Source organism: Nestor notabilis, unplaced genomic scaffold (assembly GCF_000696875.1).
Source record: "Nestor notabilis isolate BGI_N333 unplaced genomic scaffold, ASM69687v1 scaffold1099, whole genome shotgun sequence".
NCBI classification, from domain to species: domain Eukaryota; kingdom Metazoa; phylum Chordata; class Aves; order Psittaciformes; family Psittacidae; genus Nestor; species Nestor notabilis.
Genome location: NW_009943883.1, coordinates 26853 through 47337, shown reverse-complemented (window position 1 = coordinate 47337; position 20485 = coordinate 26853). Strand labels below are relative to the sequence as shown.

At 40.2% G+C, this 20485-nt stretch overlaps 1 protein-coding gene across 1 annotated transcript in view; it reads right to left on the bottom strand.

The window, feature by feature from the left end:
- Positions 1-20485, bottom strand: part of LOC104411661 (CMP-N-acetylneuraminate-beta-1,4-galactoside alpha-2,3-sialyltransferase-like) — a 69065-nt gene that overhangs the window by 22064 nt on the left and 26516 nt on the right. The window contains exon 2 of the mRNA XM_010022141.1: positions 7494-7541. Within this exon, the coding sequence (XP_010020443.1) occupies positions 7494-7541 (48 nt within the window). The remainder of the gene's footprint in view (positions 1-7493; positions 7542-20485) is intronic.

Sequence of the window (20485 nt, the reverse complement as noted above, 5' to 3'; positions counted from 1 at the left end):
AGGGAGGGGAAGGGCCAGCCATGAGAGGAGATCATGAGGGGAAAGGAGGGGTGGCCATGAGGGGAGATAAGGGGTGGCCATGAGGGGTAAAGGATGGTCATGAGAGGAGATCATGAGAGGAAAGGAGGGATGGCCATGAAGGGTGTAGGGTGGTTCTGAGGGGAGATCGTGAGGGGAGAGGGAGGGCAGCCATGAAGAGAGATCATGAAGGGAAAGGAGGGGTGGCCATGTGGGGAGATCATGTGGGGAGATCATGAGGGGAGATCATGAGGGGAGGCAATGTGGGGAGATCATGGGGGGAGATCATGAGGGGAGATCATGAGGGGAGATCATGAGGGGAGAGGAGGGATGGCCATGAGGAAAGATCGTGAGGGAGAAAAGGGGCAGTCATGAGGGGAGATTGTGAGAGGAGGAGTGGCCGTAAGAGGAGATCATGAGGGAAGAGGAAGTGTGGCCATGAGGGGAGATCATGAGAGGAGATGAAGGGTGGCCATGAGGGGTGAGGGGTTGTCTAGAGGTGAGATTGTGAGGGGAGAGGAAAGGTGGCCATGAGGGAATATCACAAGGGGAGAGGAGGGGTGGCCATTAGGGGACATTGTGAGGGGAGATGAGGGGTGGCCATGAGTGAAGGGTGGTTGTGAGGGGACATTGTGAGGGGAGAGGGAGGGCAGCCATGAAAGGAGATGATGAAGGGAAAGGAGGGGTGGCCATGAGGGTAGATTGTGAGGGGAGAGGAGAGGTGGCCATGAGGGGTGACGGGCCATTGTGAGGGGAGAGGAAGTGTGGTCATGAGGGGACATTGTGAGGGGGAAGGATGGGCAGCCATGAGGAAAGATGGTGAGGAAGAGAAAGGGCAGTCGTGAGGGGAGAGGAGGGGCGGCCATGAGGGGAGATTGTGAGGAGAAAGGAGGGGCAATCGTGAGGGGAGATCGTGAGGGAAAATTATGAGTGGAGAGCATGGGCAGCCTGTGGGATGTGACGGGGGGTAGGAGTGGGCCACTGTGGGGGGTAGATGGGGGGTGGCTGTGAGTGGAGATCATGAGGGGCAACCAAGAGGGGAGATGAGTTTGCCCTCAGTGACACGGTTTAGTGGTGGCCTTGGCAGTCCTGGGGCAATGGTTGGACTTGGTGATCTTAAAAGGCCTTTTCCAAACTAGTTGAGTCTATGATTCTATGATCAACTGAAAAGGACAAAAGAAAGGTTTTCTTCCAAGTTTAAAAAAATTACCACTTCGGAATACTAAGCAACAATGCAAGTACTGGACAAACAAGGACTTAATATTGCATCCTTCCCTTAGGATTTTAACTTCATCTCTTTCGTGACAGAACTTACTGATGAATGCAGTATTTCCTGAGGTTCTTTAAATAATTGGATAACTAGGGCGGGGGGGGGAAAGATTGCAAAGCCAGAAGGGGTAGAGCTGAGGCCACCTGGAATCCTCAGCACTGTCCTGCATAGATGGCAAGCATGTCTATGCTCCAGCTTCCTCCTCATCCCCATTTACTCTTTCGCATGTAAGTTTAATGCCTGTTTCTCCAGGTTGTCCAAGTGACACCAGGAAGAACCATGACTATACGGGTAAGACAAAGACCAGTTCTTGGTGGCCTTCGCTGCTCCGTAAAGATACAAAGAAGCAGCAGAAGTGACATCTGTATCCCAGTACTGGAAGCATGCCTCCCCAGTCCATGTATGCATAGCACTATGTACCCATTTGACATTCCTTGAACAACTTCTAATGTAGCCTCAATAAGGCTTTCTTTTTTTCTGGGGAGCAAAAGAACTTCCTTAACACTACTAGTCTGTTAGCAAAACTTGTAATTTCACATCTATTAAGAATGTTCACAGACTGTGCAACTGATCTAAATAATACCAGTCCTGCTACATAAAGCTCAATATTCATTTTCCAGATACTGCACCTGATGACAACAGCCATATCTGATGGTAATGGATACACCAAGCACTATGAGCACCACTGAAATACAAACCTCTAAGTTCAAAATGGGGAAAGGAGAACCCCTGCATGGCCTGGTGACACTGACCATCATGAGGATACTACTTACTGTTTCAGACTTAGCAGCAAAAGGAAGAAATTTCCAGCTCTATACCTTTCAAGGTGGTTTCCCCTGCCCATAATTCTTGATTGGGGCCCCCAAAAACATCTGGCCCAGCTTTACAGGCTGAGGAAAGCAATACACCAGAGGGGTCTCCTTCATTAAGCACTGCAACTGCATTATTCATCCCCTAGACACAGAAAGAACAAATAAGCAATCACTTGCTGCTGGTGCTGTATGGGTCATCCATCAGGAAGGTCTTTCGCCTCCTTGTCTTTATCTCCAATATAGGTATATTGAAACAAAAAAAAGAGGTCATTCTAGCATACTACATTTCTAAAGGCTCTGGCTGCCTTAACATTTACAACAAAACTCCTCACAATATTTTTCCTAATGAAAGTATAGCAACCTCCAACAGTAGAAAAGCAACTGACTGTTTTAACCTTATGAAAGACTCCAACAGGAAGATGAAAAATTCCCTCCTATGAACTGCATATGCCCTTTTTCTTTTCCCAGGGAGTCATCTGTTTAAAGCCAGTCTGCAACCTTTCCTAAACAGTTGTTTCATTTACTACCACATATCCACTCAGCTAATGGAGTTAATGCTGCCCTACTGCATCTTCCAGCGTATTCTTTATTTTAGAAATTGTATCGTATTTCCTAATAAAAGTCAAGAATAATATTAACAGAACAGTAATCTATATTGGCTTTTAGTGACCTACAAGATGTACTGACTTGACACAGAGATATGCCACATGATAGAGAAAAATCCCATTAAAACACTTTCATTTCAAGGTATTCTTTAAGCCACCTCTTGCATTTGCACCTCAACTCATTCACAGCTGTACTTTCAACTGGAGGAATAGAGCGTTAATTAGAAGATAGATGATGACGATACTGAATGTGCTGGCAAAGGCACGTAAGGACTATGCAAGCAATACATGACAGTCATTGGCAAAGATTCAAGCAGCTCCCACAGTCCACAGCTCAAAGAAATAAAGAATGAAGTAGAACTTCATTAATCAAGAGTGAAAATAATAAAGCCACTAAAACCAGCAGAAAAAAATATATAATCTTCTCCATTTATTTTCTGTTTTACTGGAATGCAGAAAAATGCAACATAGTAAGTTCACCTCTCCTTTTCCATCACTACCACATGGTAATAAGACAGTCAGATAACCAATTTCAGGGGAAAAAACCCTAAACACTAAAACCCCAACAAACCAGAACGACATCAGCTCCAAATGTAAAGTAAAATTGTTTTTTTCAACCAAGATTATCTGCCAGAGCCTCACAAATTCTGTTAACGTATCTAAATTAAATACCACTAACCTAGAAACCTGGGAAAGATCAGACTTTATAATCGTAGCCGCCTACATTGCGAGATTCTCATCAAGAATGCCAAAGAACAGCAAGTGATCTGCAAGTCACCAATGTTTCTCTCTCATGCTTGGAATCTGTCACTATTCTACCAATCTGATATCTGACAATTTCAGTTGGATTCCTTTTCCTGGCCTTCATCCATACCACTCTCCATCCAAAACATAGGAAAGTAGTCACCAAATACACTCTGGAGTTGTGAGACAGACACAGGGTTCTTCTTGTCTTTCACAAAATGATTTTCTGAGCATCTTCGGCAGCTGAAGGAAACAGATTATGTTTCCTTCATAGTTCTCACAGTTTCTCCCAAAATGGTTAGGGACTTTAGCATAAGGAATTACCAACAGCAAACTCCTAAATAAGCATGGATTTAAACTCTCAGATGGTTACTCCACTATCACTGTGAACTCAGTATCTGGAAGCATGGTCATGCATGGCGGCTTTCACAAGCACATGAGCCACAGCAGATACGCTACTCAAAACCAGATTTTAGAAGCTCCATTTTCTTTGCATGTCAAGCTGAACTTTTAATAATGTTTAAGAATTAAATTGAAAAGAAAAAAGCAACAAAGTTAAAACATTCAATTTGAGCAAGACCTAGATAACACTTGGTTGCTTGAGATGTTAAAACTATCATGTTTTAAGCCTGCAGTGAGAACAACTGCTATACAACCAGTGGCCAGTACCGCAGTCAAACACATCTAGCAACAGTGTAAGCCTACAGCCATAACGTATTTAGAACTTCAATATTGCCAGCAAGCACATCAAGAGATGGGAAAGTTGCACATTCAATGTACCCCTATCCTAATGAGGCTTGGAGAAGAAAAACTTAAAATTTGCTTCTCAGACAAAGGAGGACAAAAAAAAAAAAAAAGTCTCACACAAAAATAGCAGGGGCATAAATCTGTCTTTCAAGGCCCAATGTCAGATTTGCTAGCAACAAAGTAAAGCAACTGGAAGGAGAGCCAGGGGGGAAAGGAGTCCTATCTGTCTATAGCAAGCAAATGAAATCCAGGTCTCCTCAAACACCCTGTGCCTTGCTTAATGCTTCCCAAGTTCAGAGCATGACACCCTCCCTTTTTAAATTATTTCAGCTGAAACACCGGCCTAGACCTCACGTCAAACATTTATCTTTGCTGCTCAAACTTTATCTTTCACGGGAAGGAGCAGTTGTGAAGAGAATCACAAAAACATCTGGACTTGGGAAGGCTCAACCACAGCATGAACCTCAGACAGTTCAGACTCACTCCAAGCATATTCGATTCTCCTGTCCTCTAGGCTAATAATAATCCATGAAGCAGTACTTTAAGGCTCCATAGCCAGACGATCTTCTGAACACTCAGTTCAGAAAGTTTATCCAAAATAACCTAGAGAGTGTCATTAACTGAGACGCATAAGGACAGATTTCCAGCCTCTCTGAAAACTGAGACTTCCATGTGGGACAAAGAGTTAAGGGGAAAACCAAGATAAGGACAAATAGTCAATTCAAACAAAATACAGAAGCTGCAACAAGATATCGCCCTTCACATGGCATGATTAACAATTTAAAAAGACCAATTCTAAGAAGCTGTTTAATATAAAATATAAGTCAATGAGTACTAGTTTTATGCAGTATGAAATCTTAAAAGGGAGACTATTATTCACAGCTGTTTAATTCTGACTAATAAAGAAAAAGGTATTCTTGTGTTTCAAAGCAGGTAACTTTAGTCCCTTCTTACCCCGACCTGAAACATCACCTACTGGGAATGGCTGGGCCTGGAGCTGCCATTGTTTCTGTGGGTTCTTTCTGGGCTCTGTCTTTTCCCGGGTCTGCAGCAAGGTGAGATGGGATGGACAGCGGAAGCAGAATAGCCACAGTTTTTCTCTCTCTCCTTCCTGTTCAACAAGGAAAGCTATCCCTCAGTTGGAGAGACATCACACATCTTGACATCTTATTACACATACCAGTTCAGAGCAAGTTAAAGTTTGCAGCACAGTGAATGCAAAGGACTAAATATGAAAGCAATAAACATACAGCTCTCTTGGACATTTCTGAGCCTCTCTTCTCTGATATATGAGTTTTCTTCATATTTCTTCAAGGAAGAAATTCAATCTTGTTGCAGTGGAAGGTTTACAAAAGATCAAATTTTACTGTCTTACTCCTAACCAATTGCAATATACAAGCAGAACAAAGACCAGTGCTTTTAAAACAGACCCTGATAGTCTTGGCTACATTAACTTGTCTCCCACCCTCCCTATTAACAGAACTCCAAAAGACATAAAATGGTTGAACTATTTTTCATAACTAAGTTTACCACCCAATGGTAGTATCATAACATTTATGATTAACTCCGTAGATATGCTGCACTGGAAGCTATCCACAGGGTTAAGTGTTTTCACATCAGTTAGAAGCCAAAATAGTATCAGAGGGAATAAAAAAAAAAAAATCTGTAGTAATATTTAAAAGTTGTACTCCAGGACAAATTCTGGTCTTATCTGTACCAGCATAACTCCAGTGTGGATATGCCAATTCAGACATACCCAGCTGTAATAAAAATATTTCCCTGAATTTTACTCGGAGATTTCTTATCTCAAACCTATGCAAATTCACTTCTGCTTCTGCAAACTAAAGAAACCATTACCCAATACAGGAAGGAGGCAGAGACACATTTCAATTATGGCTGATATTAAGTAGTAGACAGGAGTTAATAGAGAGTTAATAGAGGGTCTCTTCTCCCCATAAACACAAGATATCCACTCTGCATATAGCACCCTAGAGATACTCCCACATCAGACCATGCACCCATAATAGATCCATTTCCAGACAGATGTTTTAGAGATGATACAGAGACAGCAGAAAGCATTTGGGGTGTTGTAACCAAAGCAAGTTACTTCCACTAGCTCGGGGGTTAGTAAATTGGAAATCTGTGTTCAAGCTTTGCTGTTAGTGTCAGGCAGCAGGCTCTCTTTCAAATTGTGCAGGCAGAAGACAGGCGCTATGTTGGAAGGCAGCATGTTCCCCCTTTCAACCTAAAAGGAAAGGCTAGTAAGTAAGATAAAATGCAAAACCTTCACTTGGATTATTTTCTTTCCTACAAGATAGTAAATAACCCATCTTCTAAACGTGAAGGTGTTTTAAGTTATAAAGGTAATTCTTAGCCTTTCCTTTGCACTTCATTATACACGAACTATGAACTGAATTTCACCAAGTATTGAGCTCACTATGGTGTGCCTTGGCTACAGCTCATGCACTACATTTAGCCAAATGGATAAGTGCTGGTTTCATGAAGTGCCTTCAACAGATTTCACGAAGCGCCTTCAACAGAAAACAATCTTTGATTTCTGGTTCAGTTTAACTGAAGGTTGTGCTCAGGTTTCAGGTTTCACAGGAAATCAGATTGGACAGGATTTGCCTAGGGCTTTGATAATGCTGGTCAATCTCCACCCAAAAGGAAAAGTTTCCAGCCTTATTTGTTTAGCTACAACTCTTTCACCTTCTCCTTCCTGGAAGCATTCCTGATGTCTTTCCCCAAATAACTCAACTGTTTGTTTAGCTGAGAAACTCTCCTAGTAGCATGGAACAGTTTTTCTTCAGCTGGTGGGTGACATCATCTTAATGCCTTTCACATGAGAAGCACAAACCTCATCACTAACACATGTAATGTGTCCAGGTCATCTGCCTTGCTGGGTAATGGAAGGGGTCTGACATGTTCATCCTTGTGTTGCACTAAGACCCTTAATACTTCAACTACACTTAGGAGTTGTAGAATCATAGAATGGTTTGGGTTGAAAGGGACCTATAAGATCACCTAAGTTCCAACCCCCTGCCATGGGCCAGGGAAACCTTCCACTAGACTAGGTTGCTCCAAGCCCCATCCAACCTGGCCTTGAACAGTGCCAGGGATGGGACAGCCACAGCTTCTCTAGGCAAGCTGCTCTAGGACCTATTTACCCACTTTGACTAGATGGTTGATTCCCACCGAAGGCTGACTCAGTGACCTGCCTCCCAACATGGCTACCATGTCAAGTTACGTAGAAGCCTTGTCATGAAGTGGGAGATAGAGAAGAAGGCAATGTTGTACCTGAGCCTATTGTATGTCCAACGGAGTCAAAGGAAAGAACCACTGAATCTGTAACACAAGAGTACAAGTTCATTTTCCCCTTTTTCTTAGCACCATTTCTTGCTGTAACGTTTTCTTGTTATTTTGCTTAAATAACTCCTTAAGCTCCCTTCCACCAGGAAGCAGAACAACTTCTCCACCAGCCAGACAAAGCAATAGGCATCTAGCAAAGGCAGGATGCTGGAGTATGCAACAAATTATAATGTCAATACCCAACAAAGTAGCTACAATTAATTGAAAATAATTTCATTTTATGCCTAGTAAGATTGGTATACCTTACCAAAACTGAATCATAACATGCTTTTGACTGCTAGACTGGAGAGCTTTTTCTTATCACATGTATTATCAATATTTAGTCCCAACTTAAGGGACTCACCTGTTACAATCAGCTCTTCCCTGAAACTGTTCGTTAAGCCAAGTATTTTCTGCTTTTTGCAGTTCTCACCATGTTTTCTGTATCCCTGGCTCACACTGTTAGCTCCCTACCCGAATGCATTTCAGTCTTCACCTTTGTACTATATACACTACATGTGCCAACCATCAAGAAAATAAAACCTCCCTACTTGATACATTTTTATTTCGCCATATGGGGATCACAATGGTGCTTTTACCCACGATCACAATGACAACTCTTGCTCACCAGTTAATACCAAACACTTTTAGTCACTGTTTCATATGATGAAGCATGATTTGCATCAATTGTGGTTTACAGTTCCTAGTTTTTAAAAATGCAACTTGATATTTGGACACATAGAAACCCTTAGTGTCTGCTTGCATTTAGCTCACCTCATGATCCAGACAACTTTATTAGTCCTTCATTTTCCCCACAGATGACTCTCCCAGCCTAGAATCTGTTTGCAAAATTTAACAGTAATCATTTGATACTATGTACCAAGTAGAGCTGCAATATGGTTCAATGGTGGGTTATTTTCCAGCTTTATTCTTGAGACAAACCAACACTTATTTTGGTAGTAAGCCTCCTGGTTTGCCATCCATTTTGATGCTAATCCCAACTGAAGGAGAAAGTTTAGTAAATTCTCCCCCACCACCAGTGCAGCAGACTTGGGCCCAGAACTTAAAGACAATGGGTAAAACACAACAAAGCACAAACCACCATGATAGGATTAATTTTATTGAATCAGAAGGTTTAAACTGACATAGCAATAGCAGAACTGCCTTTTATCTTCAACTAAATGAAAAGATTGAATCCCTTCATGACTTCGTCTCTTCATGACTCAGGCTTTCAGAAGTGATCAACTGATCCCACATCCTTTACAGCACCACAGCAGCTGCTTTAGTGCAAGCCCTCACTGCAAGGCAAAAAGCCCAAGTACAATCAGATTTAGCGTGCTGAAAAGCAATTAAGCTCCCGCTGCATCACCTTACATTTGGGCAGGCTACAATCAGAGGCATTGGCAGTTACCACATTCCAGCTGACTGCTTGACATAGACCCAAGCCCTTGGCTTTTCTATACTGTATACCATTCCTGTGCTCATTTTCAAATTCTTACAAATTCAATAAGAAAGCGCTAATTTTCAAAATAAACATAGTAAAGCTGTTCATTTAACTGGATTTAAAACAATTTTTAAAAAAGCAGGTCTGTCTGTCCCAGATCCAACACTCTGGTAGTAACATTAAAAAAAAAGATATTACTAGTCTCAAAACTTACTCCAATAAAAATAAAAATCCATCTGGACTTAACAACTGTATTTCCTCTTTTGGGAATAAAATTCAGACATCTTTATATTATTCGAAATGGCAAGGGGGTTAATTCATTTTAACTGCGTTAAATTCATCTGCCATCAATTAATTCTGAAGTATCTCTGTGGGATTCTACTTATAAAAAAACTGTTGAGATTTTTATCAACATAAAGTATTGCTTTGTAGTTAATGCCACATTTAAATGTTGTTCATTTTCCTGCAATATATTCTGCATTTGAACACTGCACATGAAATATTAGGACTTATCTAAGAATGTCTGAAAAGCACTGAGCACCAAATTAATACCATTATTGCAGCTCACAAAAAAAGTATAACGTTTCACTCCCCTAACTGAGAACATTATTTTCCTCACAGAAACAAAGAAAGCAGAGTATGTGAGCTCCTCTTTCCAGTCCAATCCTCCATATGACTATTAGTTTCACAGTTTCAACATCAAATTCACTGTGAATAACCTGTATTACAGTCAATTCTCCCTCTGCCTCCACAAGTGACTTCACAAGCCATGGATCTTTATTAAAACATTGTGTTTACTTCTGGCATTGACACTTCAAAAGGGAAGAAGTTATAAACTTGAAAAAAGCTGAGAAGATAACCATGTGTCACCTTTCTTCCACCCAGCTATTTGCACTCAGACAAATTCAGAGCTACAGCTTATTTTTGTCAGAAGTTCATGGAGATAAGCATTTCTTTGAGGCAAGCCAGATTTATTTGCAAATACACCGAGTCCTGCTTCCACAAACATGAGAAAAAAAGTTTCTTTGCTTCTAGCTTCAAACCTCTTCCAGTCATCACTCACTTCAAAATCCTCCTGACTTTCTAGAGGGCTTTTTGCAGAGACGAAGTGGCTGCACAGTCTGTGCCCAGTGCCTTCCCCAAGCCCCTGAGTCCACTCTTTCAAAGTCAATCTTCAAAAGCTCTGTATTTCCAAATTTAGTAAGACACAATGTGAAACATACCCACTTACACGTGCCCTCGCTTTAGGTGCCAAGAAATGTTTATGCCTGAAGAAGCAGTCCCTAATCTTTCAGCTGCCTACTTCCCTAAAGCAGTTTAAATGGGTTTTTTTCCTGCCTTCTTAACTGAAGGGCAGCCTTTATGCCCAAATCATGAAATCTGACACCCAATAACTTGCCAATATGCACAGCTTAAGGCTGCACACACCACAATGCCAGCCTTTTACCTCTGTTTCATGCTAGCTACAATCATTTTTTCAGTGGTTACAGCAGTTTAAAAGAAAAAGGGAAAAAAACCCCAAGATACAGCAAAATCCAAATGCAATTCTGGATCTGATCCAATCTATCAGAAGCAGCAAAGACAGCAGAAACACTCATTTATTTAGAAGGCACTCAGTGCCAAGAATAACAATGGCTGAGACCTCACCACACAGACTGCAAAGTTGCTTTGGTGACTGTGTCACCTTTGGGTCAAAGTTACATTAGGACCTATGCCCTGGGTCACTTTCCCCTCCCACCTATCATCCAAAAAGAGCATCAAAAATTGGACCAACAAATGAATCTGCTCCATCATCCCCTCAAAAAATTGTGCTGAGCAGGGCTACCTGAATGTGCTCCATCACAGCCCTTTTGGAGCGTGGAGGAGTGCTGCATGACAGCCCTCCTCCATGAGAGCTCGAGAGCTCGCTGCTATGGAACCAACATAAGGATCCTGTCTGGTTCAGGAACCAGGAGCTCCAAGACAGACTGTGAAGACAGACTCAGTGCAGCTCTGGGAACAAATTTAAACTCTGTTCCAACAATGCTCCTCCATATTGGACGTACAGCTGAACTTGCCCTTGAACACAACTGGATTTGCACAGTTCTGTTCTGAAGTTAAAAAAAAGGCTTGCAAACCTGAGGTGGCTGCATTTGTTGGTGCACTTATACCACAGTCCAGATAAGCCCCCCAGGTACAAGAATTGATTGTATTTCAAGGTAAAGGATACACTTCAGCTGTCACTGACCCCTTACCACACAGATACACTTTCCTTTTCCACTCCAGTGTCCCCCATCTTAGGTCTCCTGCAGTTCCTTCCTCCTGGCTTTTTTTTTGTTGGCTGTGAGCTTTCTCAGGGCCTGCATGACTCTGGCCCTGATGACTCCCCTGTTCCCACAACAAATTAAATTACTCATATTGTGCATCTTAGGTCTAGACATCTCGAGACACCAGCTAACTATTTTAACTGCTATTCCTTACAGATTGCCCTATCTTTTCTACTATTGTAGTCTCTGAACAGAAAAATAAATGAAGATTTGGGTCTTCATAAAGGAGTGATGATCCTTACCGACAAAACACGGGTACGTAGGAGACAGAGAGAAACAAGAACATGAGGGAAAACATCTTAAGTCTCATACTCCAAGAAAGAGATACCAGCACCATAGCATAACAATATTATCATGCATGGGTGCTGCACTCGAAAGATGTGTGGTAACAGCTCTTAAAGCCCAACTGTGTCAAGTTCCTGAAATCATGTAAGAGCAAATACATGCACCAACTTCCAGTGCAAATATTGTCTTTGCTTTGATTTCATTGTTGATGAAAATGCAATATACAAACTATAAACAAGCAGTGGCAACACAGAATGAGAACAGCAAATATAATCCACATTTAATCAATGTGTAACTTGTATGTTTACCTAAGCGCTGTTTCAGAATTTCAGTTGACTTCTACAGTAAGTCCCCCTGAGAAGCCACTAACTTTTTTTGCCTTTTACAGACTCTCCCTCCAAGATTTGCAGGTATTTCTCATATTCTACTGGAAATCAAAGAAGCTGAACCAATAACTTTTTATCCTTTTTCTTCTAAAACCAAAACCAGACTTTAGCAATAAACCAACTTCCCCAGGAAAAAAAAAAAATTAAAAAATCAGTTAAAAAAGTGATTGCGTGCTGCTTTGGCAGTGGTCCTGAGAAACACAAACCATCAGTCCCACAGGAGTTAAAAGTTTATTATTAAAGGCTTAATGCAGCCTCGATACCAAATACCATTACAGAAATACGCTCTACAGACCAAGCCAAACAGGGAATATGATAATACGTAGCAACATACGGCTGTAATTTGGCATATCCTCATACAGAGACTCAAGCTCCGAGGTCTGCACTGCTTTCTTGTATGCATGATCACTGTTAAGTTCCCCACTCCATACCCCTGCTCTCCAGATACTCTGATGGACTCCTACAAAACTGCAACATATATTTAATAACATTTAATGTAATTTCTACCTCTAGAGCTGGATCAGAGACCAGATATCCTGCGGAGCTCCATCACTTGGACTGGGGACAGCAATTGCAGTAACAACATTAAAGAATAAAATGTTGATTTGGAGTCAGAATTAAAAGAAAGATTTTGGGTGCTGCTTTTTTATGGCAGAATTAGAAGACCCAGGACACATCCATAAGGAAAAGGGTCTGGCATGTAACTCTGAGCTCAGACACACCAATAGCCATCAAAATCTATTTTCACTTAAGATCAATATTCTATAATATGACATATACCAGAGAAAGAACACTAAACGCATAGAACTCTTCATAATTTAGCAACAAAAAGGGCAGTAACAATAAAAACTAGCTTATATTTCATCTACTCAGAAAACAAAGCTCACAAAAGCAGCGCCACTCTCAGAAAACATCTGCTGTCAGGATTAATTTAGCAAGATTTGTCTCAAAACATCTCCTGCCCCAAAGAAAAAAAAAAAATAGGGAAAAAACACACTAATCACAACTATGCAGCATTCTGGATAATTTTTATCTCCAAGGAATTGAAGGGAACTAAATAATTTCAGTTCTATTTCACAGAGATCTCAGATACCTAGAGGATGAACATCCTTCCTCAGATTTGGTAAAACACAGGAACAAATGCCTGCACTTATAAATTACTTGACAGGGCATCCCTTCACTTCCTAATGCTTTCCTTTACATGCTATAGACAAATACATTAAACAACTAAGCAATTTATTCAATCTAATGATAAATGCCATCCTACTAATTTATTAAGTATCCTGCTTCCATATTGATGTTGTCCATCCCACCACCACCATCACCCTGCTTAGTTTATTCCAATTTACTAAGCTCTTTCTTCTAAAGTACAACTTCTTTTCCTACTTCTCCACCTTTTTCTGAACACATTGAGATGGCTCTGTGTTAAGGGCTCTGGTCAATACAAGAACATCTGCTGTACTGCAGCCTCAAGGATGTTCTGAGTTACTTATATGCTTTACTCAAAACTCAAGGCACTAATTCTGACACCTATGTACCACATCATGCAGCATCAGTGAAGGTCAAAGGAGACATATACAAGATTACTCTTACTAATAATCTCAGCTCCTACATATGTACTCTGTGAAAAACAATCAGTAGTGTTCCATGCTTAGACACCACAAGACGTTACAGTCTCAAGTGTATTGTTTGAGCAATGTTAGTCTAACATTTTTCAATATCTAAGATGAGGAATATATCTGACATGCACAGTACAGGCTCTCTTCCTCATCACAGATGTGCAAGCTACAGCAGTAGAGGGACTGAAAGTTTTGGCAAGGAAACCATATGAAGAGTTTCAGTCCAGTGCTGTCTTCAACTGATAGGAGACCCAGGTTCAAAGTTCAAACTTATTCCCCTTATGAGAAGGTAAAAGACACTCAACTAAAGGACACATCTTCAACAACAGGAAACATCCAATTGTAAAGAACATTTCCAATAAACTCTGGATATTCTACTTTAATAAACTGTCTTAAAACAAAGCTGTACTACAGGGTTGCTGTTGCATTAAATTTGAACGCCTGTCCTGTGTGTCACCTGGCTATATCTGTATGAGCAGAGAGATGTGGGAACAGACTGGTGCTTTTTTCTTGTAACATACCTGTGGGGGAAAACTCATCTCATTTGAGAATGCATATCATTGTGAAATATCATAAGAATGGAAAATTTTCATTCTGATCTAAGTATTCACTTATGCACTCTACAAGGTTGAAAAGTTTCTGTATTGTTGCTCTAGCCAGCATCTCTTTAAATACTATCCTCATATACAAGTTAGAAATCTTGACATCCCTCACAGATTTTTTAGGTCCAGATCTGAAAATTCATGAGAACTTAAAGTAAATCTTGGGTTTCATACTTGACTTTTGATGTCAGCATTCGGATTCTTACATTAGGGATCTTCTTTAATGGTTGGACTTGATGATAATAAAGTTCTTTTCCAACCTAGCTGATTCTGTGATTTATACAGTACTAACTTTTCAAGCATACGGTACTAAAGCACCCCATACAGGTTCTCTCTCCATTTCCTTTTTATTGACAGAGGACTTCACAGCCCAGCTTAGAGTTAAATCCAAACTCCTTGCCTTGGCCATTCACTCTGCTTGGATATCAGGTCCCATTTTTGCTTCAGCCTAGAGCCATTTCTACACTGAGAAAGCCAGCACAGAGTGATGAGGCTCATGCCCCAGGGAGTGCAGACACAGATAGTTCAGAGCTTGTCTCTGCAAACTCATGGCCAAACTAAAACAGTATGGGTAATCTTGCTATAACCTATGTGACCCTGAATAAGTCACTGGATTAAATTGTTTCTCATCTGTAAAAATAAACAATCTACTTTTTTTCCAAAGACCCTTGGAAAAAAGGCTTGACAACTAAGGATGGATATAATGAAGTATTATCACTTGTCTCAATAACTTTATGTGGCATTATCAATGGCTACACTGTAAACTGCAAAGTCATTCTCTATCAGCTCCCAATTTCCTGCCATGTAACTGAAGATACAACTGTCTTAAGTGATACAGAACTTAAAAGATGTAGTAATAGTTCTTTAATGCAGTTTTATGAATTTCATGGAACCTAACCAAGTTTTGCACTTGCTGTGTGTGCATCCCTCTTTTTCCATCAGGACATTCGTAATGAAGTGGCAAATTAAGAAAGCGAGAAACAACGCTCATGTTCCCAACAGATGTATTTTTAAAATGTTCTGAGCATGCCAATTTTCTTTATTCTACAATGAATGAGCTGAATGAAAAGATGTGGTGTCCTGAGCCAGCTGGCAAATGCTTCAGAAGGATATTACATTGCTATTGTCTTCAGCAGTGCCCAAATAACCGGTAGCAGGAAAGGCTGATATTTGGATCTACGACATAACTTCACAGTGCCGTGACCAGTGAAACTCTGGGCACAAGGATAACACAGTGCTTCTGGTATGTGTAGCTCCTTGGTGTCCATCACAGCTCCATGTTTCAGGGAAGGCCGACAGCACTGGCCTCCTAGGTTGCTCTTTCCAGAAGAGATGGATAGTTCCCAAATCACAGAATCATAGAATAGTTCGGGTTGGAAAGGACCTTAAGATCATCTAGTTCCAGCCCCCCTGCCATGAGCAGGGTCATCTCACACTAATGCAAAGAAGGGGAGATCAAGGTGCTGCAGAAGTTCAATGAAAATGCACTTGGCTTTGAGAACACAGCTTTAGAGAAGGTACAGGTACCCCACCATAAAGATACAAAAACAAACAGGCCAGACTGTACCAATAAAGCTGGCATCTGAGAGGTTTTTCTCTTGACAGAGCGAGACCCTTTAATTAATCCCAAGTAGATTCCCAGGAGTTTAAGGAGTTCATGATCTCTTAAGCCAAGTCTCATATTTGGTTTCAGTTACTGTTATAGCACTCAGTCATACACCCAAATTCCATAGTGGAACGTGCAATAAATTACGAAACAGTAAGACTTCTCTCTTCTAAGCTTACAATCCGTGTGGCAAGACAGAAAATGGATATTGGCAGGGAGTTACACAGGAACAAATGTGAAAATATGGGTCAGTAAGATAGAACCAGCTCGGATCAAGAGCATTTTCCTGAGCAATCAGTGGTAGTACTAGTCCTTAATCAAAGCAATATGAAGTGAAACCATATTTTGTTTCTGAATAAGAGATTCTCTCTTTTTGTTGAGAAATACAGTATTTGTTAGTCAAAGGTAAAGTACTTGCTTTAGGTTTGCAATCTGCATCTTCTTCTGAATTTATATCTCCAGCTGATACTTCAAAATTACGAATTCTTTAACACATGTATCTTAAAAGGGTCACTATTAGTGTTTCCTAGATAATCTCAGTCACAAGGCAACACTGCAGCTGCCTTTATAATTAAATTTAACAGCAAATTTGAACATTGGATGTATCAGGGACAAGTGAAATTCTATTTAGACTCACTTGTGTATGAGTTGGATCTAACTATTCAGAATATTTATAAAAAACTAATTTAACCACTGACATGATTCAGGACAGAAAACTACTGATTGCTTAAATCTCATGATCCTATGTGGAATTTGTCTAATGATCATTACTATAGCAATTATTTACTTTAACCAAAAATACAGGACAGGAGGATTACACATTACAACTAATTTTATTTTTCTTTCCCTTAGTATTTTAATTAAAGCACCTCAATGGGACATACACCCTTGAAAATACTTCAGTACATCGTTTGCAAAGTAAGAGTCAGACTCAACATAATATTTTGGTCACATGAAGCGAAGTGTAAACAAAGATATAAACAAAAATTCAGTGGCCAACACTCTCCATTTGCTTTTAATCACACTTCAAAAGGTGAAAATTCTTCTTAAAGTATTTTTAAAAGTAATTTTAAGCTAAGTATACTTATTTCAGTCAGCTCCCCATGTCACTTTCACATAACTTTTGGAATACAGAGCAATTTCCATATTAAAAAATCCCTCCAAACTTTCAAACATTATTACTCTTTACTACATACTAGCAGCTTGAAACTACAGAGATAGTAAAATACCCTTAAATTGGTCCTCAAAAAAAGCTCAGTTTCAAACTAAAGACAAATATGCTAAAATTTCTCAAATGGATTATTGCACAGCACTGCCACAAGGAAAATGTATTTCTGTAGGGCAAACAAAATACATACTGTTACCTTAGCTATTATAAAATACAAAGCATTGCTGATTGGAAATAAATTGCTTTACTCACAGTATTTGTGCTAAATATGGACATGGGCTTTTAACCATAAAGCACAGTTTAAGAACTGTATTAGTGACAAGGTCTCATATGTACTCAGACAACTGACAGAGAGCTCTGGAAGGCTGCTGCACATTATCTTCGTTTTACATAAATAAGGATACCTACACAGAATTAGTGGCAATTAGGACAACAACTATTTTAATAGCCTGGTCTTGGTTTTATGCCTGCTGGAGCTGTTAAACCATTTCTTCCCCTCCCTCTCCCTGGTGCAGAAAATTCTTCTGTGAGATGGCTTTTCAGAGCTAGCCTGAGAAACCTCTCCTTCCTCAAATGCAGAAACATAAATACTTTCATCAGGAAACTCACATTCTTAACTTTGTTTGAAAATGATCTACTACTTACAATATTAAGCCAGTGGTCAAAAGCTTCCCAAAACCTTAAAGCACACATCTGCCAGATAACCGCCAAGAAGTTCACATGTACAGCTTTATAGCAATACCGCTCATCTCTCCTGTGTCTGCCCAGATCACAACAAATGACAGGAAGGAGTAAAGTACAAGAAAAGTATATGAGCATAAACTATCTGAATACAAGTGCTTTCTTAGCATCTTCTCTAGAAAATGGCAATGTTCTACTTTTTTTTGCATTACGAGGACCCAGACCGTTTATTAACATGAAAGGTGACACTGAACAGAAAGTCCATTTTTCACTCACGTTTTTTGCAGGTTTGGGACCAGGGGAAAGTTGGGGGTTTGTTTGTTTTTTCAGCAGCATCGCCACAACCGATTCCAAAATCTGAAAAGGTTTCTGGCCCATCAAATCCTAAAACTCACTAAGTGCACTAGAATCTGGATTTGCGAGGTCCTACAGAGAACATGATTTTGTAGGTAGTAGATATGTACAGACTGATATCAACCATATGTTCTTCAAAAGCCAAACGTCTTGAAGAGCAGCTTGCGTGCTGTCAGCATGTCTTCACCTTCCAGGCACATCAACTAGTCTACAAGAGGCATCACATCTATGCAAAAGCCTTGCATTGTCCTAAACCAAGCAAACATTGACACATACAAATCTGAAACAAAGATTTTCCAAAAGTCATCTGTGCATCCTAAAAGGATGCCAAAACCAAATGCTATTCTGTTCCTAGAGTATCTGCTTGACTATGAAAGCTCCCATACTCAGAGGAAAAAACAAATGAACAAAAGCCCCCAAAACAGAAAACTACATTAAACTTTAACAGTGCATATATAGATTTTAATTTTCTATTATTTTCTTTTACCCAGTGCTTGATTTGAAAAAAAAAAAGTAAAGATTAGCTCATCTCAGGGTTATTTTTCTTATGTTTTGATGAACCAAATACTGTCAGTAGCACCTCATTTCCATGTGAAGAAATTACAGGACAATGAAAAACTACTTCAAATAGCAGCAGCGGAAGTTGATCATCACATAACCCAACTCCTGGACAAATACAGCTGGAGACGATCTAAAGAAAAAGTGCTTGTCCTATCACACTACATACAAAAATACAATGAATCCCTTTAAATTAGCTTGGCAGAGAAACAAGGCAGTGAGGAAAAAAAACCTTCAAGGCACTCAGAAGGTTAAATACTAAGAAATATTGCTTCCAGTCTAAGATCAATGGAATGAAACTGCTGAGCACCAAACTAAATTGTTTCACAAAGCAAGCCAGCCTTCTATAAAAATATAACTCCAAGTCAGCAGTGGCTAAAAGTATAACCAAGCTGACGCTTCCCTCAGGCGGGAAAGAACTAAAGAGAGGTCAGTCTCACCTCCAGCTACAAGAACATTTACTGTCCAAGTATAAATTGTATTAAAGAGATCCTTGTCTGTCAGAAATCAAGCCTAGAGTGATACAAAACACATGTGCGAAACTTAAATGGTCAGTAAATTATCAGAGAACTACATGCAGATGAGTGGTGTGACCAGGCTCATCTGCTACACTGTATCTGAAAATCTTGCATGACCCTATTTGGGAAAACCAAAAAGTCTCTTGCATATTTGCAAGAATTAAATATTATAGATAACTTCATCACCATCGTTATGATGATCAACATTGGGTTCAAACTTAAAACAGAGGATATTTGGTTGGATATAAGAAGGGAATTATTTTCTGTAAGGGTAGTGAGGCACTGGAACAGGCTGCTCAAAGAAGTTGTGAATGCTCCATCCCTGACAGTGTTCAAGGCCAGACTGGACAGGGCCTTAAGCTACCTGTTCTAGTGGGAGGTTCCTTACCCATGGCAGTGGGGTTGGAACTAGATGATCGAAAGGTCCTTTCCAACTCAAACCATTCTATGATTCCATGATTACTACTACTATTTATTATTGATATTGTTATTACTTGCTGAAACGATACTGAAGAAACTAAAATTTTACAAGTTCAGTAGAAAGGTAATTATTGATGCAACTCTTCTGTTTGATCACACACATCCACACACATTTTTCTCAGATCTGCCCCAGTGCAATGTGTGGTGATCTGTGATGTTCAGTTATGCCTCTGAAACACCCATATTAGCTTTGCTTTTTTCAGTGGCCATGTAGACTTTCAGAGGACTTGTAGGGTCTCTGGAAAAAGAAAACAAAAAACTTTACCCAAAAACAAACCAAAAAGCAAAAAACAACCCAGCTCAATGGACTACTTTAATCAAAATATCAAGACAAGGCAACAGCTTGCTTAAGAACAGTCATCCAGCATCCAGCAGTCCCAGCATCACTGATACATCAAATGGTTTTGATGAAGATCATGTGAAACTGCCAACTTTATTTCACCGAAAGCTGGAACCTGAGAAATTGGTATCTGCCAGGAGCAGCTCCCATTCTTAAATTAATTCAATTTCCACAAAGAAAACCCACCGTAATCACACAAACTTTCCACAGCACTCCATGACAGACCCCATTCCTTATTAGCATTTCCAGCCACCTGCTGAAGTGTGCTCCCAGCCAGGCTTTCACAGCCTCACTGGGATTCACAAATTTTAGAGTTTTGCTATTTCTGGATTACTCCACTAGCAAAACTCTTTATAAAAGGCAACAGTCATTTTATTAACCTTATTCTAAAACAGCTGCCTCATCTAAAACAGCTTCATGTGACTGGCAAAAAAAAAAAAAAAAAACCAAACCAACAGCTTGATGTTGGCAGGTCTGGGATCGGATCAGAAATGGAAAATGGCTGCTTCTTGGTTTGTGACAAGCCATCAACGCAGGCAACTTTTTGGCTGTATGTTTGACTGTGAAATTGCCTGCACAGCTGAACAGATGATA